At 42.2% G+C, this 23,177-nt stretch overlaps 1 protein-coding gene across 1 annotated transcript; it reads right to left on the bottom strand.

Annotated features, from left to right (window-relative positions):
- Positions 1-1,189: 1,189 nt before the first annotated feature.
- cavin1b (caveolae associated protein 1b) lies at positions 1,190-22,751 on the bottom strand. Its single transcript, XM_040176578.2, has 2 exons — positions 21,001-22,751; positions 1,190-4,847 (listed from the first exon to the last, which is right to left on the bottom strand). The coding sequence occupies exons 1-2, from the start codon at positions 21,529-21,531 to the stop codon at positions 3,987-3,989; spliced, it is 1,392 nt and encodes a 463-aa protein (XP_040032512.2). The 5' UTR covers positions 21,532-22,751; the 3' UTR covers positions 1,190-3,986.
- Between the last annotated feature and the right edge of the window lie 426 nt (positions 22,752-23,177).

Here is a 23,177-nt window from a genome sequence, read left to right as displayed (position 1 = left end):
GCGTTAGGAGTGGCATACTCTTATTTGCTTTGTGTTATTACTATTATTGGTAATTCTTTTCAGGTTTACAAATGTAAACAGATCTTCTTTTGACTTTGGGTTACTTCTAACCATATGATCATGACATCTTGCGTGAAGGACTTCTTCAGTTGACACATGCCTGCATCTACTGCCTGCGGTCTTATTTAAGTTATCCCTGGTCTTCTGTCTGGTCTTATTTAAGTTATCATTGGTCTTCTGTCTGGTCTTATCTAAGTTATCCCTGGTCTTCTGTCTGGTCTTATTTAAGTTATCATTGGTCTTCTGTCTGGTCTTATCTAAGTTATCCCTGGTCTTCTGTCTGGTCTCATCTAAGTTATCCCTGGTCTTCTGTCTGGTCTTATTTAAGTTATCATTGGTCTTCTGTCTGGTCTTATCTAAGTTATCCCTGGTCTTCTGTCTGGTCTCATCTAAGTTATCCTTGGTCTTCTGTCTGGTCTTATCTAAGTTATCCCTGGTCTTCTGTCTGGTCTTATTTAAGTTATCATTGGTCTTCTGTCTGGTCTTATCTAAGTTATCCCTGGTCTTCTGTCTGGTCTCATCTAAGTTATCCCTGGTCTTCTGTCTGGTCTTATTTAAGTTATCATTGGTCTTCTGTCTGGTCTTATCTAAGTTATCCCTGGTCTTCTGTCTGGTCTCATCTAAGTTATCCTTGGTCTTCTGTCTGGTCTTATCTAAGTTATCCCTGGTCTTCTGTCTGGTCTTATTTAAGTTATCATTGGTCTTCTGTCTGGTCTTATCTAAGTTATCCCTGGTCTTCTGTCTGGTCTTATTTAAGTTATCCCTGGTCTTCTGTCTGGTCTCATCTAAGTTATCCTTGGTCTTCTGCCGGTTTTCTTCCAGGTTCTCCTTTGTCAACTGCCTTGTCCTCTCCAGGTTGTCCTTGGTATTTTGTTTGTTATATTGCTTATTTTACTTTGCAGTGGTATTTGCATCTGGTGACCCTGATCTTGTTGACTATACATATCATCTTCCATGATTGAGAAATATGCTCAAATAGAAAACACGATGAAAGAAAAGATAAACAGACAAATTAAATGTCATAATGTTTTACAGCATATTGTCTTAGATCCAACAGGTTTACTGCAATCAATATGGTTTGTTTGGGCGCATCCCTTTACTCTTTCCGCTAACGTAAAAAACACAGACATTGTGAACCAAATAGCATTTATTAATTCAATCATTAGTGGTTAAGCAAGGAAACATACAGGAATCTGTTACCAACAAAACACAAACAAGGAAACATTTGAGTGTTAACTAGATATGGTCTGTTGACATTAAGGCGTCAGCACACCAGAAGGTTGTCACTGCTCTGACTGACTTGGCTTTGTTGATTCACAATGAAGGGCTTAGTATTCAACAGCTGAACACATTCTCTATCAAATTGTATAAAAGGGCCAGAATATGAATTTGTTGCATTGTGAAATCTGGGCAGACATCACAATGTTTTGGCCCGAGAAGCTGTTTTCCTAAACGCAAAAGAAGCACAGACAGCAGAAGGTTCTCTGGTAAATGAAATCAAAATGTCCAAAATGTCCTGTCCTTGCCCCGAAATGGTGGAACGAGCTCTCTGAAGACACCAGGACCGCTGAGAGCTTCCGCCGCAAACTAAAGACACACCTCTTCAAACTCTACCTCGACTAAAAGACCAACAAATTTTAGCACTTAAATTGTACTTAGAGTGAACGCCACTCATCTATAGCAAATTGTAAATTGGCTTATTTGAGGAAATTGAGCTTTCTTGCTTCTTGTTCTTCTGAGTTTGTATCCCTATGGTTGAATGCACTTGTAATTCGCTTTGGATAAAAGCCTCAGCTAAATGACATGTAATGTAATGTAAAACGCATTATGATGTGATTGGCAGTGATTCACATTATGTACAAAAAACAAATACACTGTGATGTGTTTGAGCTAAGAACTAAACTTTTACTAAATATTGTGGTAAGTAACGTGGTAAAATTGTGAAGTAAAAATTACAAATTGACTTTTGATTCACAGAAGTGTCTGCCCCTATGTTACCTCTTCACTGACCTTCTCAGAGTGTGCCACCCTCAGCTAAAAGTGTGCCGCCTCAGGTTCTAGTTCCTGCTAAGGATTAGAGCATAGGTGAAAATGTATTTAAAAAGGAATTAGCAATTGATTATCTCTTGATTTAATTATTGAAACGCAGTCATGAAAAGGCCACTAGTAAAATTGAGAATATATAAACACATTTATGAAAGCCTTATCACACACAAGTAAGTGTGGACAGTAGAAGAATGTGGCGCAATGCACCTTTAATATGAAGCAAAGGGAATCACAGCGGGATGACTGGACACTAGGAGTCAGTGTCAGACCCTTTTGAAACCTACGCTGGTTCTACCAGAGGTGTGTGAGAACTTGCCCAAAGCATTGGTCCTAATCTCAGTTCATGTATGAAACACATCTTAGAAGGACACAGAGCGTGTTGTAGGAAGGGAATAATCAAAGTGAAATGCACTAGATCTTTGGAGGAACTATCTCTGCCTTATGTTTTGAAGATTATCATTTTCATGGGCAATGACAATTCTTTAGCAGTAAAGTGTTGCGTAACAGCATTGCATGCAACAAGATATGATAAAATTAATACTACTAAGGTACATTCAGCCAAGTGTAAATTATAAGTACATACAAGTCATAAACAAATATCTAACCGCTAGCTCATCATAGAAATGACAGACACGATAATTTCATAATCAGTAAGTTAGGCAGAATAGGATAACACTTCACTATTTAAACAGCAGAAAAATGAACAGGGTGGAAGGAATATATATGTGGTATGCAGTATGAAATACATTTCAGAATTTTAAGCACAGGTGAGGTAATTTTCTTTATGTTCAACAGATGCTACTGACGTTCAGTGAAAAGGAGGTGATTCATTCCTTTGTACTCATCCCACTAGTTCTGGGTGCTTGGGATATTTTAAAAATTCTGAAAATTTGCACTTTTTTTAATGTAAATGATAGTGTCCCTTACTAATAATTTCTCGTTCTTGTCAGTTCTATTATTACTCCTCCTTTCCTCAGCCAATAGCATAGTTATTTTTGGTTTCCTCCTCCCATTTCTTTCTCTTTGTATTCTTTTTTTACACAATCCGAACACAAATGCGTTCTAAACAACCCTAAAATTGCTTTTGTAAATATGCGTTAAGGACGTTTAATTGAGTCCATTCTGATTTATTTTATGTTTATAACTTGGAGTCAAATAAAAGAAAATCTAAGTTATTAAATTGTATTTTTTGTTGTAACGTCAGGTTGAGTGCCTGGGCGCTGCTCTGTATGCACATTGTACAGTTTGGAAGGAATGCGACCTGACCCTGCCTCTGCTCTCTGGTAAAGGAGCAGTTTGTGGGAGCATCGGCAACTTGGCGTATCGGAGCCTTTGCACTTAGAAAAGCTGGAAACAACGTGGATGAAAGCAGTAGGAGTAAACAAAAACAGTAATGTTGTGGGGCGAAAAACACCCAGTCAATAATGGGTGCAAAGAGGATTATTAGTCAGTGAACAGTGAACTGCAGAGACATGTCATATATATATTCTCTGTCATCACTGCATGCATTAACTTTCAGACTACATGATATATCTGAACTGGGACTGTCAGACAGTCAGACGGGACGGGAACAAACTTAAGTGACCTTTATGCTCAAGGATGGTTACTTTACACATTAACTTGCAATATAGGGATTGACCTAACCTGGACCATGTGTAGTGTTGTTAGGCTCCTGTCGGGTCGTCCGACTGACCCACCACCTCCCATCAGTGAGGCTGTTCCTGGATCTCAGCAATAACATTTTAGTACAAATTCAAAGTAACTAATAGGGGTAACGGCCAAAATGATTTTTTTTTTAAATACGTAGAATTCCTTTTTCTATTGTTTTTACAAAATAACAGGAATTAGGTTGGGATCTTGGTAAATTCCTGACCCTTCATCTAGTCGCTGTCTCTATCTCTGTTTTCATTCTCTGGCAGAGCATCTGTGTTGTCCTCCTCTTCATCCTCATCAGCCTCTTCCTCATCTTCTCCTCCATTTATCATCTCCATCTCAACCTCCACTGCGCCCTCCTCAACTTCCCCATCCACTCCGTCGAATGGATATGCCTCCTGTGACACCTCCACCATCTCGGTGCCCTGGACCACCTCAGTGAGGCCCTCCCGGATCTTCTTGACATGAAAGGTAAAGGGGGGCACCTTGTACACCGCGGTGTTGGACCGGGCGTAGACCACATGGTCTGGCGTGAAGGCCTTCTTTACCTTGTCTCGAGATGTCTGCATCTTCTGCTTGCGCTCAGGGTTGACAGTCATTTGTGTTCCAAGCTTGCCCATCTTCTTCTCAATATTGTGACGGGTCTTCTCAATGTTATCTTTGGTCTTCTGTTTGGTCTTTTCTAAGTTGTCCTTGGTCTTCTGCCTAGTTTTTTCCAGGTTGCCCTTTGTCTTCTCCAGGTTGTCCTTGGTCTTTTGTTTGGTCTTTTCCAGTTTCTCTTTGGTCTTTGCTCTGGTCTTATCTATCTTCTCCTTTGAGAAGACTGTCTTCAGAGTTTGCACACGCTGCAGACTACTACGCTTGATGCGCTCGGCACGGGTCTCCTCAATGGTCTCTTCTATCTCTACCCCATCCTCATCTGACGAGAGGTCTGCGTGGGACTTGTCTGCCTTCTCTCCTTCTCTTTCCTCTCCCTCTTCCACAGCTTCCTTGAGTTCTAGGATGCTTCCTCCTCGGCTTCCTGATACAGACTCCGAAACCTTCATGGATTTAGAGATGTTGAGTTTTGAGGGAACCTTCACTTCATCCTACAGAGAAGAGAACACAAGGAATGTTAATGTATATGTTTTGATAGGATTTAGCAAAGCCACTGTGACAAAAGCCAAAGTCCAAAATAACATTACGTTCCAGAAGGATCAGTGAAAATGTGCAAAGAAAAATATATTTTGTAAGCCACAAAAAGTTGATAAATGTATTGCACAAAAGATGAAGTAGTCTCAGACAAAATCTGCCAGCTCATTATATCAAGTCATCGATATTTCATTGGAAAAAAATGGCCACCCAATAGGACATTCCCAAGTGAAGTTTAGTGTTCTGTTCTCTGTCCTCCTGTCCTCCTGTCCTTTTGTTCTCTGTCATCTGCCCTCATGTTCTTTATCCTTCCCACTACCCTGTTCTCTGTTTTCCTCTCTCTGTCCTCGGAGCAGACTGAATAGGTTCTTCTTTTGTTTACATGCTAGTATTAGCTTTGTACAGTAACCAGCAGTTGCCAATCCAGTAATCTGCATTAGCCTTTCTGCTTGCTGTTTTCACCATGTGTGTGTTTGGAGGAGCTCACCCGCAAGACAAAGAGCATAGGAGATTCTACCTTAACTGTGGCGATAGAAAAAAAAAAAGTACAAATGAAAGCAAACAGAAATATTGATTATTAGTTTTAGGCAATCAAAACATACTGTAGCGACCCTGTTCAGCATTGTGTTATATACGTCGTTACGTCATTCCCCTCACTCTGGCCAATCAGGGGGAGTTGCGGTGCTTGCTAGACAGGGGGTGGCCAGTGATTGGGGGAGACGAGGGGAGGCGGGTGTTCCCGTGTTAGTGAAGTTTGCCAGAAGAGTGCCATGTTGTTGTTGTTGTTGTTGTTGTTGTTGTTATTGTTGTTGCTGTCTGCGAGTAACGACAGTGTAGCAATAGCGTGGGATGTTAACTGCTGCTGGAGAAACAAATAAAAGGATTCCTACCCGAAGGTCCATGGTGGGAGGTGGGAGGTGGGAACAAGGTGTAGAGGAATTGTGCAACAAAGGTAGTTTAATTTAAATCTGTACTCACATTAATAAAATGTGCATATAGTTTAGTGGGCCAATCATATTTCTCCAAAATATGTATTGGTGGCTGGTGGTAAAGGGAATTAAAATAAAGAAGTGTTTCCACTGAACCCCTACCAAGTTTCCTTGTCTCTGTACACGACCCCACCCGGTAGCTCGATCCTTGCTACACATGCGCTATTTCAATTTTAATTACCCTGCGATGACTGTTTCCTCTAGCAGCCCCCCGCCTCCACAGGACAAAGTAGCCCCACTACATGCACACTCAACACACAAGTAAGCGCCACATCCTGACTGGCCCACTCTGATGAAGCATTCTATCACAACACCACTTGATGCCAGCTCCCCTTTAGCTGAGGGATACTTTATCTTTCCCTTGCTCACTGGCCACTTAATCTCCCACGGACATTTGTTTTTCCTTGCCCTGTTTACTTGCAGATGAGGGAGCCTCTTCTTCCCCTGTTTCTATCATGTGCCTTTTTCAACTCGTAAATAAACTGTTTGTTAATGAAGGAATGGAAGAGGTGGAGGTTGGGAGGGGGGTCTTCCTCTTTCCATCACAACAAATCCTTGTGCAACTGGGCTCCTGAGTGTCTGCATCAGGGCCAATGCTGTTGTATGTATTGTATTTTCCTCTCCCTCCAAACCGCCTCCATGTTCAAAACAGGAACACAGTAGAGCCAGAACAAAGAACAACGAGTGTGTGTGTGTGTGTGAGTGTGTGTGTTTTTGTGTGTCTGTTGGGGGCGGAGGTCTGAAAAGGGAAGATACCTCTCTGCTGTTGTGTAGATTGTGTAATAGCACGAGTGGGATTATGCTTCTAAGTGGTAGAAAACCATCTGCTCAGCAGGAAGATGATAGGATCAGTGTGGAGGTATGAGAGCAGATGGGGGAGGGTGGGCCATTGTGTTCTGTTACAGTGTAATGGTGGTTTTATGAAGGCATTGTGCTGCAGTATCTTGGGTAAACTTGACCTCGGATGAGGAATCTTGGCTTTCCTGAACAGCTGTGCTGACAGACGGGGCTGCTGGAACATACCTGCCTTGCCAAAATTCATTACGTCTTGTTGCAGTTTCAAGGACAATGGGGTCGGTCTTGTGAATCACTTAAGCAATGTGTGGTTCAAGTCTTTGACATGGCCTCACAGTTTGTCACGATTGCTGCTATTGAAAGCCGATATTAGAGGGGAATGTTTACATGCAACTTTGTCTTGTGGGAATACGGTACTGCTTTCCCAGGATAAAATAGTTTCTAGTCGCACCTGAATGGAACGGTTCAACAATGTGAATGTACTCAATGGACACTGGAAAACTGCTAAGAAACAATGCATCAGGCCATCAGAATATGAGAGATTTTACTTAAAGGCCCCTTTGTCTAAGCTTTTTTGGCATCTAGTGGGGAGTTTGCAGACAACCTTAATGCTCGTTCCTCTCCAAGTCTCTTGGAAAACTACGAACGGCTTAATACTCTTCTTTTCACATGAACAAGTAACTGCTTTAAAAACAACAAATACTTTCAAAATAGGATTAGAATTTCTATTTAAAACATACCGTAATAGTTTTCATGGAGCAGTAGCAGTTATGTTTACATAATAACAAAGTCACTATTTAAAGCCATTTTATCTCACAGCTATATCTCATTAATACCTCAAACATAGTTATGAATGTTCTATTCCAATGTTTCAGTTTTATTTAATCTGCAACGTTTACATTTTTATCTGGATGTAGTGCTAGAACAAACCAAACTACAAATACATAAATAAATAGATAAATAAATGTCATGGCAACCACAAACCCTCTGAACGCCTCTGAACACTTTCCCTTAACAAAAAGAACATGGTTATGTTTGGGAAAAGAGAGTAGTTGATATACACTACTACTGAGAAACTGATATGTGGTTACACTGTAATGTAGACAAACAGGGAATGACCAACTGACCACCACACAACAGAAACCCACATGTACTTCTGCTCAGCAAAGAAACCCTTCCACCTGGACTATCCAGGACTATGTCACCCAACAGGCATTTTGTGGGAAAGCCCAGTCTGTCAGTTCAGAGTGTAGAAGGTCACAGGCCCTACGAAGAAGGACTGAACAGGGAACTCTGTGCCCTGTGGGTGTGTCTGTGTGTGTTTGTGTCAAACTGCATGGAAAGAATGTATATGGAAGTTCAGGCATTCACCTTCATGTGTTGACTTCCTGACCCTGCTAATTTAATGGTACATTGTTCTCCATGAGGCTGTCGCACAAAAGACAGGAAGGTACACCAGAGCCATGGAAAGTAGACAAATGAGGACAAATGGTTGTGTGAGTTAAAGTGAGTATGTGTGTGTGTGTGTGTGTGTGTGTGTGTGTGTGTGTGTGTGTGGCACTAAGACTAAATGTTGTCTTTCGCTCTTGCAAAAAATGTACAATGCAATTGAATTACAAAATGAAAGTCATGAGGGAAGTTGCAAAACATATTGTACCACAATGTTAGTGTGTAAGTGCAAGAGGGAGAGAGAGAGAGTCCTGGAGTGTTGGGTGTTGTTGTCTCGTGATTAGTTTCAGGACAGTCTATTCACCCTGCTCAACCTCCCGTAAAACACAGCTGAATTTCTCTTTCCCACCACTAATAGCACACACACACACACACACACACACACACACACACACACACACACACACACACACACACACACATCCACACCATTCTACTGTTGATATTGACTCCCCCTTCTTTATTTTTCTCTTTCTCTCAGTGCGGTGAGATTGTTGCATGCAGTGCCTCGTGGTGGAGTGAAAGGGATTCTCAGTGCTCTCTGGCACAATGCATTATAAGTAAAAAAATCTCAGTTTCTCAAAACCACAATATGGCCTTAACCCAAACTGTACTTTGTGATATTTCACATACTATAGCCAGCCACTATTCTTAAAAGAAAGCATACATCAGAGATGGCATGTAAACATATATTCACTTTTAGAGAAATATTATTAATACAATGTTTTGGTCTTTTGGCAGGAAAAACTAGATGATGAACTTGATTCTCCCACTTGCAAAAAAAAAAAGTGTGGGATTGGATTTATATACTCTATTAAACTGTTAAAATGTATTATTTATAATTTGCCGAGACTGTCAAGTCAAAATGTGAAGCAGGAAAGGAGAATTTCTGTCACGGTTTGGGTTCATTTACTGCTAAATCGGCAGTGTATCAAATACTTGTTCTCCCCACTCTATGCCTCGGCAAAAAGGTAAAGTACACCCGATACATTGGTACGGTCAGGCAGGGCCAGCATGTATGATTTAGCGTTGGATTGAATTTTCTGGGCGTGGCTAGTCAACTGGTACACAGAAACCACGGCAGCAGCAACGATGCCACAGGCGTTACCTCAGCCAATGTGTTTACACTTTTCTGCCAGTGTTTTTCAGCTAATTCTGAGCTTGTGTGCTTGGTCTCACTGGTGTTACATGACAGTAACAAACTCTTCAAATAAATATTCTGCTAGAACAAAAGGTTTTCAATTATATTTCCTCCTTGGCAGCCATAAACATTGAAGTTGTACTGGTGTCTCCATGGCAACTGTGGTGAGACTGACTGGAACTATGTTTCCAGATGAAAGGAAAGAGATGACTGTTGCTCCTTGTGGTGTATGTGTATGTGTGTGTGTGTGTGTGTGTGTGTGTGTGTGTGTGTGTGTGTGTGTGTGTGTGTGTGTGTGTGTGTGTGTGTGTGTGTGTGTAACGTGCTTGTGCCCTGACTTGTATGAACACATGTGCTCATACAGATGTGTAAATCTGTGTGTTTGTTGACATGCTCAAGTAGGTTTGGTTATAATGAATATGTGTGTTTGTTTAACGACGGTGTTTGTATGTGTGTGTGCACACAATCGTGCACTTCTTTGCATGTGAATGTGTGTGTGTAATGTGCAGCACGCCATGGAAGCTTTCCACTCTCAGCCTACAGTGCAACCACTCATCAGCCTTATGTAGAGCCAGAGAGAGGAATCCCACTGTAACACACCCCTGTCTGTCCCCCCCCCGCACCTCCCCAAATGCTCTGGAAAGGCCAGATGCAAGTGTGTGTGGGTCTACAGTATTTGAGTTGTTCATAAAGGTAAAGTACACACTCACACACGCATTGAGGGGATTTTCCAGTAAATGCAGGAAGACAAGGACTCCCCATGACAGGACTGCTGTTGTAAAGAGGAAATGACATCTCATTTTGTTTTCTGTTGCTTTGGAAACACTAATATTGATCTATTAAAAACATAATCTCACCACAAAGCTCATTCAGCAGCTGTTCACATGGTGTCCAGCCAACAGGGTTTTCCGTGTTGTCGTGAAAGCGCAGACGCCATTTTGATCACATGAGTGAGAGCTCCACCTCATGGACCTCGTGGTGGGGTTTGTGTCTCAACTGCTTCTTTCAAGTGCAAGAATAAACTTTGATCCACGTTGCTACTCAGTCAGCTCATAGCCTTTAGCTAATGCTTAAACTTCACTGAGCACACAAACCCACCAAAACACACAACACAAGCTAACCACAGCATTACATCTGGTCTTATAACTTTGTTGCATGTCACGGTCTTTTTTCTAGTGATCTGTCGTTCGTGAATGATTCATTCATTTTGAACGAATCCTCACAAGGACTCGAGAGTAACGAGTCCTCTCCAAAAAAAAGAGTTGTTCATTTTCATTTTACTGAACGGTCGGTAATATCCCCCCCCCGTCAACAAATGACACGTTCACCTTACCACCCCCCGTCAACAAATGACCGTCATGAACGAATGACTCGAAAAAAGATTTGTTCATTTTACTGAACGGGATTCTAAGAACAGAGTCGGTAAAAAGATCCGAACTTCCCATCACTACTTTTTTCTCTTTCTACCCTGTAGGGGGCAAACCCGGCAATACCACAAAAACATACTGATAAAAAAGAGGACTGGCGTATCCAGTGAAAACTGGCACTGAGCAATTTACACGGACCAGCAGGGTTTGTGGTTAATGTGGTTTTAATTTATTTAAAAGAAAGACACCGTCATAACTCGTCCATCTGACTGAGACCAAATGAAATGGAACCACTAGTAAATATGTCTCCACTAGTAATTAGACCATGTGGGGTTGAAATGCACTTATTAAGTCGCTTTGGATACATTTAGCTATCCATAATTTAGCTTTTCTAGTCTCTCTTTATTAAAAAAATGAACACCTAAAACTTTGAAACTTTAAAGTGTCCTCTTTGGTAAATATGTCATGTGAGTACCATGGTCACACACGGCGTAAAACTCTGGGGAGAGAACTTCTTATACTCTCCTCCTGTTTTCCACTGTCCCCTTTAACCAGAGAGCGAGAGAGGGAGTGAAAGATTGCTATATAAAGTGATGGCATGCCGCAGGTCCCTGGGGGGGGGGGGGGGGGGGGGGGATGATTCACCAGACCAACAGTGACCTTTCATCTCCTTTTGCCTCCTTTTCACTTCCCATTCCGTTCTGTACTCACTTCTTCCGACCTTCCTTCTTCGTTTCCCTCTAGTGTCCTTGCAGTCAGCGGGTAGGAGCAACCGCTTAGATCACTGGATCTACGTCACAGCTCCATGGCAACCAAGCATAGAGAAACCAAAATATATCTTCTGCCAGCTTTGTGCCAGACAATCTGGCAGTTCACATTGTCTGGCACAATTGTGACCAGTGTTTTTTTTTAAAGAGCTTTTAGAAATCCGTCCACCATTTGACTTTTAAGACACTGGTAAGCAAATTGTCCTTGTGGCGTAATTACCCACGAGAGCTTCGTCCGTGCTGGCCCAATCTGGTGTCCTTTTTTAATTTGTCTTTTTAAATAGAAATGCATCTCTTTTACTGGGTTTTTATGTTGTTGCAAAACCTCCTGAGAATACTTTTAGATTCAGTCATTGTTTTTATATTGAGGTTGACTGATTGTAATTGTAGTTTGTGATTCAGAGTGCAATAAATTGTATTCTAAATTCATTTGAGTTAATTACTAAAGCGCACACACCACCTCACTTAATTACACGTTCAGCTCGCCTTGCTTGGAGCATGAGAGGGGTTCGATTCCCCGCTGGATAGCTCTTCTGTGTGGGGTTTGCATTTTCTTCCGATGTCCGCAGGGGTTCTCCCAGAGTTGTCCGGCTTCCTCCCACAGTCCAGATACATTCAGCTTAGCTTTGTGAGGACTCTATGTTGCTCCTAGGCTCTCTAGCAGACGGCTCTGTTATAGTCTGTCAGCCTATGCAGGGTGTAGGCTAACTTCCCATCACTTTTTTACTTTAAAGTTAGGGGTTTTACTTTTGCCATGTATTCATCATTAATGAAATAATAAGCACATAGCCCGATTAGATTTGATCAGTTATTCCTGCCGTACAGCTTAATAACTTGGAACAATCAATATCCAGTTTAGCCACCTTTTTGTTGTTTACGGTTACACTGTTTTTGCTTTTCAACGTCTCTGTTAAGTATGCGTGTATTTCATCATAAACTCATGACTACATCTTTAAAGCTCTTAAATTGGGGGTTTACCGAACGGGATGGAAACCCTTCCATGCAGGGAACTCTTAAGGGTTCCCTGCATGAACACTTTCTTTGTGCAACAGCTGCTTGTGTTCATGTTGAATTTGCAAAGTCTGATACTGCTGTCTCTGTAGGCAGTGTACATGTGTATTAATTGCTCTAAGGGGCTTAATATGTTAATCAATAATTGCCTTCGTATCTCTATCAACTGAAGGCTGATCATGCTAAAAGAAAAACATAGGGGGCGTTTCTGTATTTTTCAACTTTGGACGGAGCCAGGCTAGCTGTTTCACCTTGCTTAAGTCTTAAGCTAAGCTAGCTGACTCCAGCTCTGTAGAGTACTTAACACCCTCAAATAGAAAGAAAATCTACAAACTATTAACTTATAAACTATTCCTTTAGATCACTTTTGTTGTATGCATCCTCTGGCCAGATGTCTCTTATTGTTTGGCCAACATTTCCTGCAGTGCTTGAAGGCATCACATTTTGTGAGTCAGGTGATGAAAATGTGAACACAAAATAAACAGGCAGGTCTCGTCCAATCACACATAATGTTAAACATTGACCCGAACAAGTCACATGGGTGTCTCGGGGTCCAGGGTTAGGGTGGACCTGTGAAGACTTCCTTTGGAGAATTGGCCCAGAAATAGGTGTTGCGAGTTGGATGGAGGCCATTGGGCCCCCCGCTTAACGCCCTGGTCTCATTTGGCTTTGCTGCTGGTGTGATCCAGTTGCAAGATGGTCTTTCGTTCTTTGTGTCCGGGGGCCACTACAGTTAGCGTTAATCTTTTTCTGCTTCAACAAGGGAGCTTTGTAAGAATGCACACACAAATAAGGATTTCTTCAAGTGTTTCCAAGGCTGCAGACGTTTGTGTGCAAACCAGCTTGTTCACACCGCTTCAGCTCTCACTGCAAGACACGGCCTGCCATTGTTGACTATCACTGCAAGATTCCTTTACGACATACTTTGGCTTGGGGATATTCTGATCATGTAGGAGCACAGACACACACACACACACACACACACACGTGCTGACCCACGGACATACACATTCTTACAATCTAAACACAGCATCATTAACATTTTTTCTTCTTCAGTGATACCATCCTCTATACTATGTATGATATATTCAATGAAAACAGAATAAGCTTAATATTTATAAATGAAATATTAGATTTGAACACCCAGAAGTTTCATCACAACCCGATGAATTCTACTTCAAAGATATCTGTGAAGATGGAACAAGTGGCAGAAATTTGGCAGCCTGATGCCTTCCTAGTTGAGTCTACAGGCCCCCATGCTTGACTTGGACAGGAAAGGAAGAGAGGGGTTGTTCCCATGGCCACCCCATGTTACTCTTTCCAATAACAATGGAGGAGGTCCGTGTTTATGGAGAGATTTATGGAGCTGCAGGAGAAGTGGTATTCCGCTATTTGCTTCTCTGGGATGTACGAATATGGGTCACACAGCTTTTTTTATTGCACTTCCATTCATCAAAATCTGCAGCAACAGATGTTTTAGGCCACTTGAGAGCCACGTGAACACAAAAGTGCCTACCTACCAACATAGTCATTACATTCACATTGATCAAAATCTGAAAAATCACTCATTGTGTAAATATTTTGTATGAGCCAACTCAAATAGTATAAATATAGCCAAAATATACATTTTTATACATTATTAATATTGAAATATTTTCTGAAAATGATTGGGATATTATATATTCTTTATAGTGCCCATTGGTACACGATGTTGCACGTAATGTGTTGATATTACGAACTGAAATGATTCCAATAGAAGTCAATTATGATCCTTTGTTATGTTGGATAAAGGGTTCAGCAGAGATTTGTTGTAATGAGAATCCACATAGACAGGACGTCAAGGTGAAACACAAGACTTTGAGACCCGGGAAACCATAAATCAATATTGGATTATTTCAAATGATGTGGGCAACGTGAGAAGGTACGTTTTTTACTTATGGCTCCTTAGGACACTTTACACGCCATGAACTTTACAAACAATGTAAGACCCTCACGTTTGGTGAAGTCATCCTAACATTCAGATCATTATAAAGCTAGATGGCTTGGTGACTTATCACAAACGTACCTTTGTTCAGGGCCAATAATGTCACTAGGCATGAGATGATTCAAAGTTATAATATCACATGAGGAAACACGAATGTTTTCAAATACCTTAGCTGTGGACCATGAGTCACTGATGTGTGACTCATGTGGAAAAGCTCCTCAATAAAAAAATGAAAGACATGGATCTAAAAGATCATTTCTCTATTGATGTTGTAAGCAGTGTTACAACAGATTTGCCATGCATTTCACTGTGACAGAACAAAGATTATGCTGTATCTGAATAGAAGAAGAGTTTAAAAAGAGCTCTTAAATGTGAGAAGATGTTAAAGTGGTGCAGTGGGACTAAACCTTTATTCTAGAGTATCTGGTAAGTGTGAGATGATTTGTTACTGTGCAGAGGGAATAATGCTCCATGTGTAAACAGGCTCGAGCAATGGCTGTTCTTAGTTAAAAGGTTTCAAAGAGAAGCTACCCATGTGCACGATCCAAACAGAACTTGAAGGACACACCGTAATCCAAATGGCCTGCTACATTGTGTGGTCTGTCACCGTGGAGATGTTTCTTTCCGAGATTCTGAGTTCAACCTACATCACTTGTGGTCAAAGCAGCAATGAGGGCTGCTTTGCATTAGTTGTAACTGGGTATTGAGTCTTTATTCATCGTAAGAAAACTAAGTGGAATCCATGGAGACAGAGTAAGAAACACTCCTGTAGCAAAATTACAATAAGCTGCGTTTATAAAGAATGAATAAATATTCAAGTTTGTTCCAAGAGCAACTACCAAAGCTAAACATGTCAAGCAAACACCCCGACTGTTCCTTGGAGCTAGCATCCAGTGGAAATGAGAGGAACTGCAGTTTCTGACACATGCGCTTGAGGAGGAACCTCACAGACAAATATCAATGTATGTTCACAGATGTTAGGGAGTACTAGCATATGTGAAAAAGTAATACAAAATCTTTACTTTCTCCATAGTCAGCTGTATGAAGTCCATTAATTGTCCAAAAGTGCTGTCACTCGAGCCAGCATAGTTAACGACAACAATTTAAAAAAGTAAAATAACTCTCCGAGCATAACGCACCCAGGTCTCTATGACCGGATGTCAAATGTCTGAACGTCCTGAATTAAAAAACAAACTGATGTACTGGCAGTGTCAGCACCACTTGTCCGTGCTGGGCCTCAAATCTTCAACACCAAACAGGAACACACTCTCCTAAAAGCCCTTTCCTTCTCACAATCAAACAAGTATGTGATAGTTACTATTTTTAGATGGCTCTTTCCCCTTCTCTTTCTCCGTCTCCATAAGCCCTCAATGTCTGTCTCCTTTATCTTTCCTCCCTCTTTCCCTCTTTCCCTCTTCCTCTGAATTCTGTCAACAAGCTCCCGTCAGATGGTCAGGACATGTTGCCTGACATTCAGACCAGCCCTACCTGCATTACTGAGCCAAGTTGAAAACACTCCTCTAAGAAGCACTGCTCCCAGCTGAAACAATGTTACAGAAAACCTCGCTGGGAACATTTGTCCATATATGGACCTAGAAGGCAAAACCAACCGGTGTGAGAAGAATGGGCTCACTCTTGATCCGTTTACATGAGATTCAAGACTGGGACTCGTATTGCTGCCAGGCTGTTTGGTGAAATTGTTTTTTTTTTTGCAGATCTGGTCTTTTCAGTGTGCAACTCAAAAGTAGCAAATTGTAAAGCATCTGGATGAAGCTATGACCACTGTTGCATTAGATGGCAGTTTGACACAGTGCTATTGATTGGGATGTAGTGATTATGGAGTCAAGGTTTTGGGTGGTGTTGATTGAAAGTAAGGCGTTCAAGAGAAAGAAAGATGAACATATAGTGTTGAATGTATGAGAACTTAATGAAAGAATGAAGTTATGGAAAAAAAAGGTTCAAAAAAAGAAAATGTATCAGACCAGAAAGCAACACCAACAGTTGCATCCTTTGAGAAAGATGTGGCAGTGGCTTGGTATCAGCAACTTGCATGCCTTGTTGGCTGGTGAGACAGTTGGTAAATAGCTCCATTTGTAAATTATTATCACTACTTCACGCGTCTCGAAGTGTCTCCTAAACAAACGTTAGACGGACATCAAAACTTATTACATTAGAGCGGTTTCCACCTTGAGAAGGCATCTTGTGATTAAAAAGATCTTTAGTGACCGAAATGATACTGTGGTGGCGGGCGTGGTTTTGGCTTGTCTGCAGGGGGGAGAAAGGGGGAGTGGCTCAGGGAACAGGGCCAGGTGGAGGCAATCGGCCTCAGCTGATTACACACTGACTGGTTGTATTATGGCTTTAAAATGCAGTAAAGGCGAGCGGGACGGCGAGCGACGGTGTGAGAGAGCGAGACGCCGGGAGACCTCGCGGATCAAGAGAAACACAGTCGTACACAGTGGGTGTACACCGCCCAAGCACCCACGCCGTGACAGATACAATTTGGTTTACCTCTGGACAAAACCAACGCTTCCATCTTCCATTGTGATAAGCAGTATAGCTTGCAGAAATATTCAATTTTAGTTTTGAGCATATCATTTTTTTCTTGTTAGATGCATAAATGGCCTTTTCAATGTAAACTTCTGTGTTCCCAGGAAACCGCTATACTTTGGATTCGGGAAAATTGGTTTGAGTAAAAAAATTAAGTATGTTAGTTTCTTAGTCTAGTAGTGATCGTTACTACGCAGTGTAAGCCAAGAAGGTTACGTAAGCTAAAGTAACTTGACTTTTGGTTTCACACAGGACTTAGGCTTTGAGGCATTAGGCTTAATCTTTGGTCACATGTCAAAGTTGTACCCAATAGAGTGCAGATTTACTTGGCCTCTGCGAGCAGATCTGATGATTGCAGTGAATTAAGATTATGCCTTAAGATTTTAGCCACTGAGCCCAAAATGTTGAATCCATCAGCTAGAGAAGCATTGCTGCAGAGCTATCATAGCTCTGAGCTATGGCCCCTCACAAAGTTGTACTCAGTTGTACCATTTGAAAAGATCTGTTGATCAGTTGATTGATTTGCTCTGAGATGTGGTTGAAAGAGTAGCTGCGAAACGAGGACTATTTACCCAGATCAAAAAGAGAATAAGAGCTCTAGTAGAAACAGGCCATTGCTTCTCATACAAGACAATTATCAAAAAAAAGGAAACACCCCGGGAAAGAACTCGGGGATGCTGCCTTGCTTGTTTTTAAATGTATTACACACTTTCAGATCTTTGAATATGGTTTATTCCACGTGCATTGTGATGTCAGTTTGATGACCTGTTAAATAGGATACAGTTAAACAACTCAGATAACAAAGAATCCAGTGACAGAAAAGAGAGGAAAATGTGGTAGGGATGGTCTGTAGGGCGGGGTGGGGTGAGGAGGACACGATGTGGACTGAATTTTCCTGGTGCGTGGAGGAGCAGGGGAGAACAGGGCGGGAACCGAGGAGGAGGAGGCAGGAGGAGGTTAGGGGGCCGGGGATGCCTTTGCTATGAATCAGCTGTCTAAATATGGTTCCTGCTCTTCATCACAGCACACCCATCCACTCCCCGTACATCTCTTCTTCTAGTTTATCTTTTGCTCTTACTCCCCCACATATATTATTCCACCGTCCTCAAAGTGATGGAGGAAGGTTGTCGGGTCAATCGGTCCCACATTCTCACTGCACAGTCGGTATTGCTCCCAGCCAACAGTAGCATGCCCTTAATGCATGAGGGACAAAGCAAACAGCAGGCTTGTACCTGGTGCATTAAACCATGCCTCAGCATAGACAGTCTCTCATTTACCGGGTTTAAAATCCCTGCCGTCACAGAGATAATGCACCATGTCTCTCTTTAAACACATTCATAGTGCTGCACACTGTTGGACTCTATTGTTCAATCTGATATTTTCCCTGCACTGCTTTGCTCTTTCACGTACATACACTGGGGGGTGGAGTTGTCACATTCCGGGTTGGAGGCTCAGTAAGTGAGCTTTGTTTCTCTGGCAGCAGGGATGTACGTACGTAATTAAACAAATATGAGGCATATGTGATATTTAGGCTTAAATAAGTCAAAAACATACATGCACACGCCCGCACTCCCAGGAGCAGGACAGTTGCTCATGCTAACACGGAGACGGCCACTTTAGTTGTGCTGACAGAGCACCACTGATTTCACATCATACAGTAGCCTCAGCTGGTCCAGCATTCCAGTGGCAGTGGTAGTATTGGATATTGTTTTTATTGTGGGCATTAACAAGTGGTTTCAATTTGCGATGGACTGACAATAGTTTGGGACCGATTGCAATGAGCTGTGCCACGTTGAAATATAATGTAACCCAACGAATTTCACACAAAACATTCCATAAAACCAGGTAGAAACATATCCATGCATGCTTGTTTGGAATCATACTGTTCTACACATTTATCGCAGTATGAGACGCAGTATGAATTAAGATGAAAGTCTTAAATTATGTCAGTCTAAGCTTTGATGGGACCACAATTGTGAAGGAGGCCCAGAGGGGAGAGGTGGGAAGACCGGTGGTTTACCAGCCACTGATAAAGCAGAGATTAAGCACCCTATGCTAGGACAAAGCACTCGCTCTGCATGCTCCCTGCATGAGCAAACCCTATGTAAGGGTAAACACCGCTCAGTAACAGCTCAGGGCTTTTCCTCAGGACACAGAGAGCACAAATATAAATCAGGGGCGACTGGATCAAAGTTATTTTTCCACCTGACAGAAATTGGAAAAAAGTGTTGATGCACATAGGAATGTTGATCTTGATGTTGTATGTAAATGATCTTAATAATACCAGTTAGATTAAAAAACGTGTAATATCCAGATTCCTAAACAGATGGTGAAACATAATATGTAGCATATGTATTACATTAGCCCCTTCTTCTCCGAAATTCTCTTTTGTGCACATACACTATTAGCTTAATTTAACACATTGCATCTGCTCATTTTATTCAACATTTCTGTTAATCGTTCAGCCTATTTTGTTTCCTTGACTTTCCTTGATGTTCTTACTATTACTACCACATCTACTACTACAACTGTTCATGTATTGCACCTCCAGAGTGTTACAATTCTTCTTGTAAGTGGCCCGGGCGTTATTGTCCGTGGTATAAGTCAACAGTACTGATGAGTCCTTACCAAGGCCAAGTATTTCTATGTTGACACACTGTGCAAGTAGCCGAATAAACAGACTCACAGTCCAGGGGATGTTGGTGGAGTCTGGCTTTCTCTACTGCTGATCCTGAACAAATCTGTCCTCGAAGAACAACAGAGCAGCAGGGAAATTGAAAAACAGAACAAGACTTTGTTGTTTTATTTATTTTTTCTGAAGATGCATGTGACATTATGTCATAACTGGTAAACTGAGCCAGTGTTTAGTGTTCGAGGGGGAGCCACAGACAGGCGTTTCAAGGGGAGTTTCTCTTGCCGCAGGGAATTTTCTTGCTGAGAGCTGTGACCTGCTCATCTGCACATCATTATGTATAAATCCTGTGCTGGTATGCCAGGAGAAGTAAGCCAAATGTATTGTTTAAGCATTTTAGAATAGCGTTAACTCATGAGCGTATGTGGCTCTCATTTGACTCATGTGCAGCAGCTAGAAAGAGACTGAGAGAAAGAGAGAGAGTGAGGTCACTCCAAGCCACGATGTCTGAGTCCAGGGTGGAAACTCTGAATGTTCTCGCAACATTGTGCAAAAAGCTGCAAGCTATTACACATCACACGGCAGCCTCACAGGCTAAAAAAAGAAACAGGGCTCCCCTAAGCTCCCTCTCAAATAAAAAGACTTGAAAAACAGACCTTTCAGCTTGTCTGTGGTATTCCATCTTAGTTTAAATAAAAAGGCAAGAGTTAAAGAGTTGAATTACTTCACAAACGGATTCTGTTGAATTTGGGCAGCCATCTTGCTTAGCTTGTATTCGGAAAGCTCTATAAATAATGTGCTGTGGAAAGTATCTGGAAGGTACCTTTTGTAGAAAATGACCACTGAAGCAATGTACAGCACTAGGTGGGGTTTTCTATCGCAAATCAACTGTCACTCTTTCGGTGTGTTGTTCATAAATATAACAAATTGGGCCTGCAGGCACGTTGCTTAGGGCCTAATGTACTTTGTACTTGGAGAATATGCCAAAATGCCAAGTTCGCGGGGAGGCCAGAGTCAATACATTATAACACATATAACACATTTTTGTTCGCATTTATAAACGACCAAAACCGTTCGGTTAGGGTTGGAGCTTAGGTACTATTGTTACTGAAGTGAGAGGATGGAGTACTTTTTACTGAAGTACTGAATTTCAATTTGGAAAAAATGCATTATTTCATGATGTTTATTGGGAATTTCCCAGTCAGTGATGATATTTAGCACAACCCGACACTTCCTGTTGCCAGCAATTCTTTGAGGGCAGTGACATGACTTTTGCCCACATTAATGAGCCCAACATTTGTTTGCCACACCCATCCCATAACCAATGAGGTGCTGTATAATCTACATAGCCTGCCTTACACCTCAAACAGACAAGCCAGAACCACATATTGATACATGTATTCATAGAAAAATGCACTATCCTACCTGGTAGATCATGACTTTAAAGTTGCGTCTCTTGAGCAGCTCCGCTTCGTTGCCCTCCAGCTTCTTGATCTGGCCTCCTTGCTTCTCCAGGGTGGCCCGCACTGTCTTGACGTTGACGCTCACCTTGCTCACCTTCTCCATCATCTTGTTGACGCTGTTGGACGTGGTGCTGTGGCTCTTGGCCAGTTTAGTGAGCTCTCCCTGAATGCTGTTCACCGAACGTTCCATCTCCTGCTGCCTGGACTCCAGACCGCTCTGGGTCTGCTGGATCTGGTCCACCGCCCCGATGATCTTGTCAAGCAAAGTCAGCACCATGACCCCGTTTACCTGCGGGTCTGGCTTTCCCGCCTCGTCCTTGTCTTCGACAGCGTCACCCTCCGTACCCATGGTGGCCAGTTCTTTCCTGGCAGCTGCAAGGGCATCGTCTTCGTCGTCCGAGGGCGGGAGGTGGACCTCATCATCTGAGATCTCAGTGAGGGTTTGAGGCTCCAGCTGGGCGCTTGTGGATTCCAGTGCTTCCATGGCTGCCATATTGGTCGACTTGTTGTGTACAGTCGGCTAATCAACCTTTTTTGACACTTTAATTTCTCAGCTTCTCCCCTTTTCTCTTCTCGGGACCTCTGTTCTTTCCCCCTGCTACTTCAAAAATAACTTATCTCTCCAGCATATATGCCCTCTCTCACACTCTGCAGTCTGCCCTATCTTCTCAAAATCCCTGGAGTCAGGCCAACGCGTAGAGGAACCCAAGCGATGCTGGATGTTACCACATGAGCGTTAGAATGTGAATGCAGCACCAAGCAGAGAAACCCTCCAGTCAAGCTACCGCTGGCAGGGTTTTTCCTCTCAACCCACGTTTTTTCCATCGGACTGTCCCCCTTTCTTCAAACTCCTCCCCATCCCCTCGCTAAACACACACACACACACACACACACATCAGTTCCCACCTCCAACTGGTAGGTCCAGCCCTGTGATGATTCAGGAACACACCCCTTTGTTTTAGCCTTTTCCCCATCAGCATGGCTGGAATCGTCAGAGCAGAGTTGAACCAATCAACCTTGTATACAAGCTCAGGCACAGCAGAGGGAGGAATGTCACACAGGATCTGTTCCTGTTTCCACTCCTTTCCCCAGTCTTCGCGGAGCACGCTCAGTTCATGTATTTATAATGATGAAAGACACCAGGAAAGGGGACATGAAGAATGCTACAAGTCAATCTTGTGATGGATTTTATAAGTGTTGCTGAAAGAGATTCACTTTAGCAAACACAATGATCCCTGTTACTCCTCTGCTTAAAGTAAAAATAAGTGAATAACTTTTTAACAGCATGTACAGTACATGTTTATCTTACTGCTTTCATCAGTGCATTGTGTTGGGCCAGAAGTCCTGGAGTTATCTCTATAATGACGCCTTTCCTGATCTTTGTCTTGTTGTTTGTTCATTTCAGACCCATTCACTCCATCCGTAGCGTTCTGCAAACTGAATCAGCTGCTCCGCTCCCTCGTTAGTTCCCTGTACTGGTTCACTTGCTTTGTTCTGTAGCAGATTTCCTTTGTGTCATAAATGAGTTCAGATGAGTCTTGCTGTTGTTTAAAAAAATATCTTGTTCCTATTTTTTGGCTTTGTCCAGCCCATTTTGGTATCTTTGTTAACTTTTTGTATCCTCCAGCTCGCTCTCGTTCTGCTGAATCTAGTCTACCGCCCCGACAATGTAGTCAAAAGTCAGCACCATGACCCCATTCACCTGCGGGTCTTGCTTTCACACCTCGTCCTTGTCTTCGACAGTCACCCTTCAGGCCCATGGTTGACAGTTCTTTTCTGGCAGCTGCAAGGAAATTGTTGTTCAATTAAGACTAAATGTCTAACACTACTAAAAAAGTTGAATGGGGGAGAGGCCGACATGCTACGACCACGCAACCTCCCAGACATGTTTGTACCATTTCAAACCATTGGCAGAGCTTGTAATACTTTATCGTTGTTATAGAGCATATCTGGTAGGATGGAACCACCAGGCTTTACTTTATGCCTCACCGAATAGAGAACACTGTTCTTTTTGGAAGTGCATTTAGTTTGATTTATAAATTTCAACCATGGTCAGAACTGATTATCCCCTTAAAATGAACACCGCGTTTCTTAGAAGCCAAGGATCAAGATTCAACATCTGCAGGAGAGAAATGTATG

This window comes from Gasterosteus aculeatus, chromosome 5 (genome assembly GCF_964276395.1).
Source record: "Gasterosteus aculeatus chromosome 5, fGasAcu3.hap1.1, whole genome shotgun sequence".
NCBI classification, from domain to species: Eukaryota; Metazoa; Chordata; class Actinopteri; order Perciformes; family Gasterosteidae; genus Gasterosteus; species Gasterosteus aculeatus.
Note: the sequence above shows the minus strand (reverse complement) of the source record. Positions and strands in the feature narration are given on the sequence as shown.

Excerpts from the sequence above, each read along its gene's own strand:
- cavin1b (XM_040176578.2), bottom strand. The coding sequence starts at position 21,531 with ATGGCAGCCATGGAAGCACTGGAATCCACAAGCGCCCAGCTGGAGCCT. Across the intron at positions 4,848-21,000 it reads TTAAAGTCATGATCTACCAG|GATGAAGTGAAGGTTCCCTC; the intron begins GTAGGATAGTGC and ends TCTTCTCTGTAG.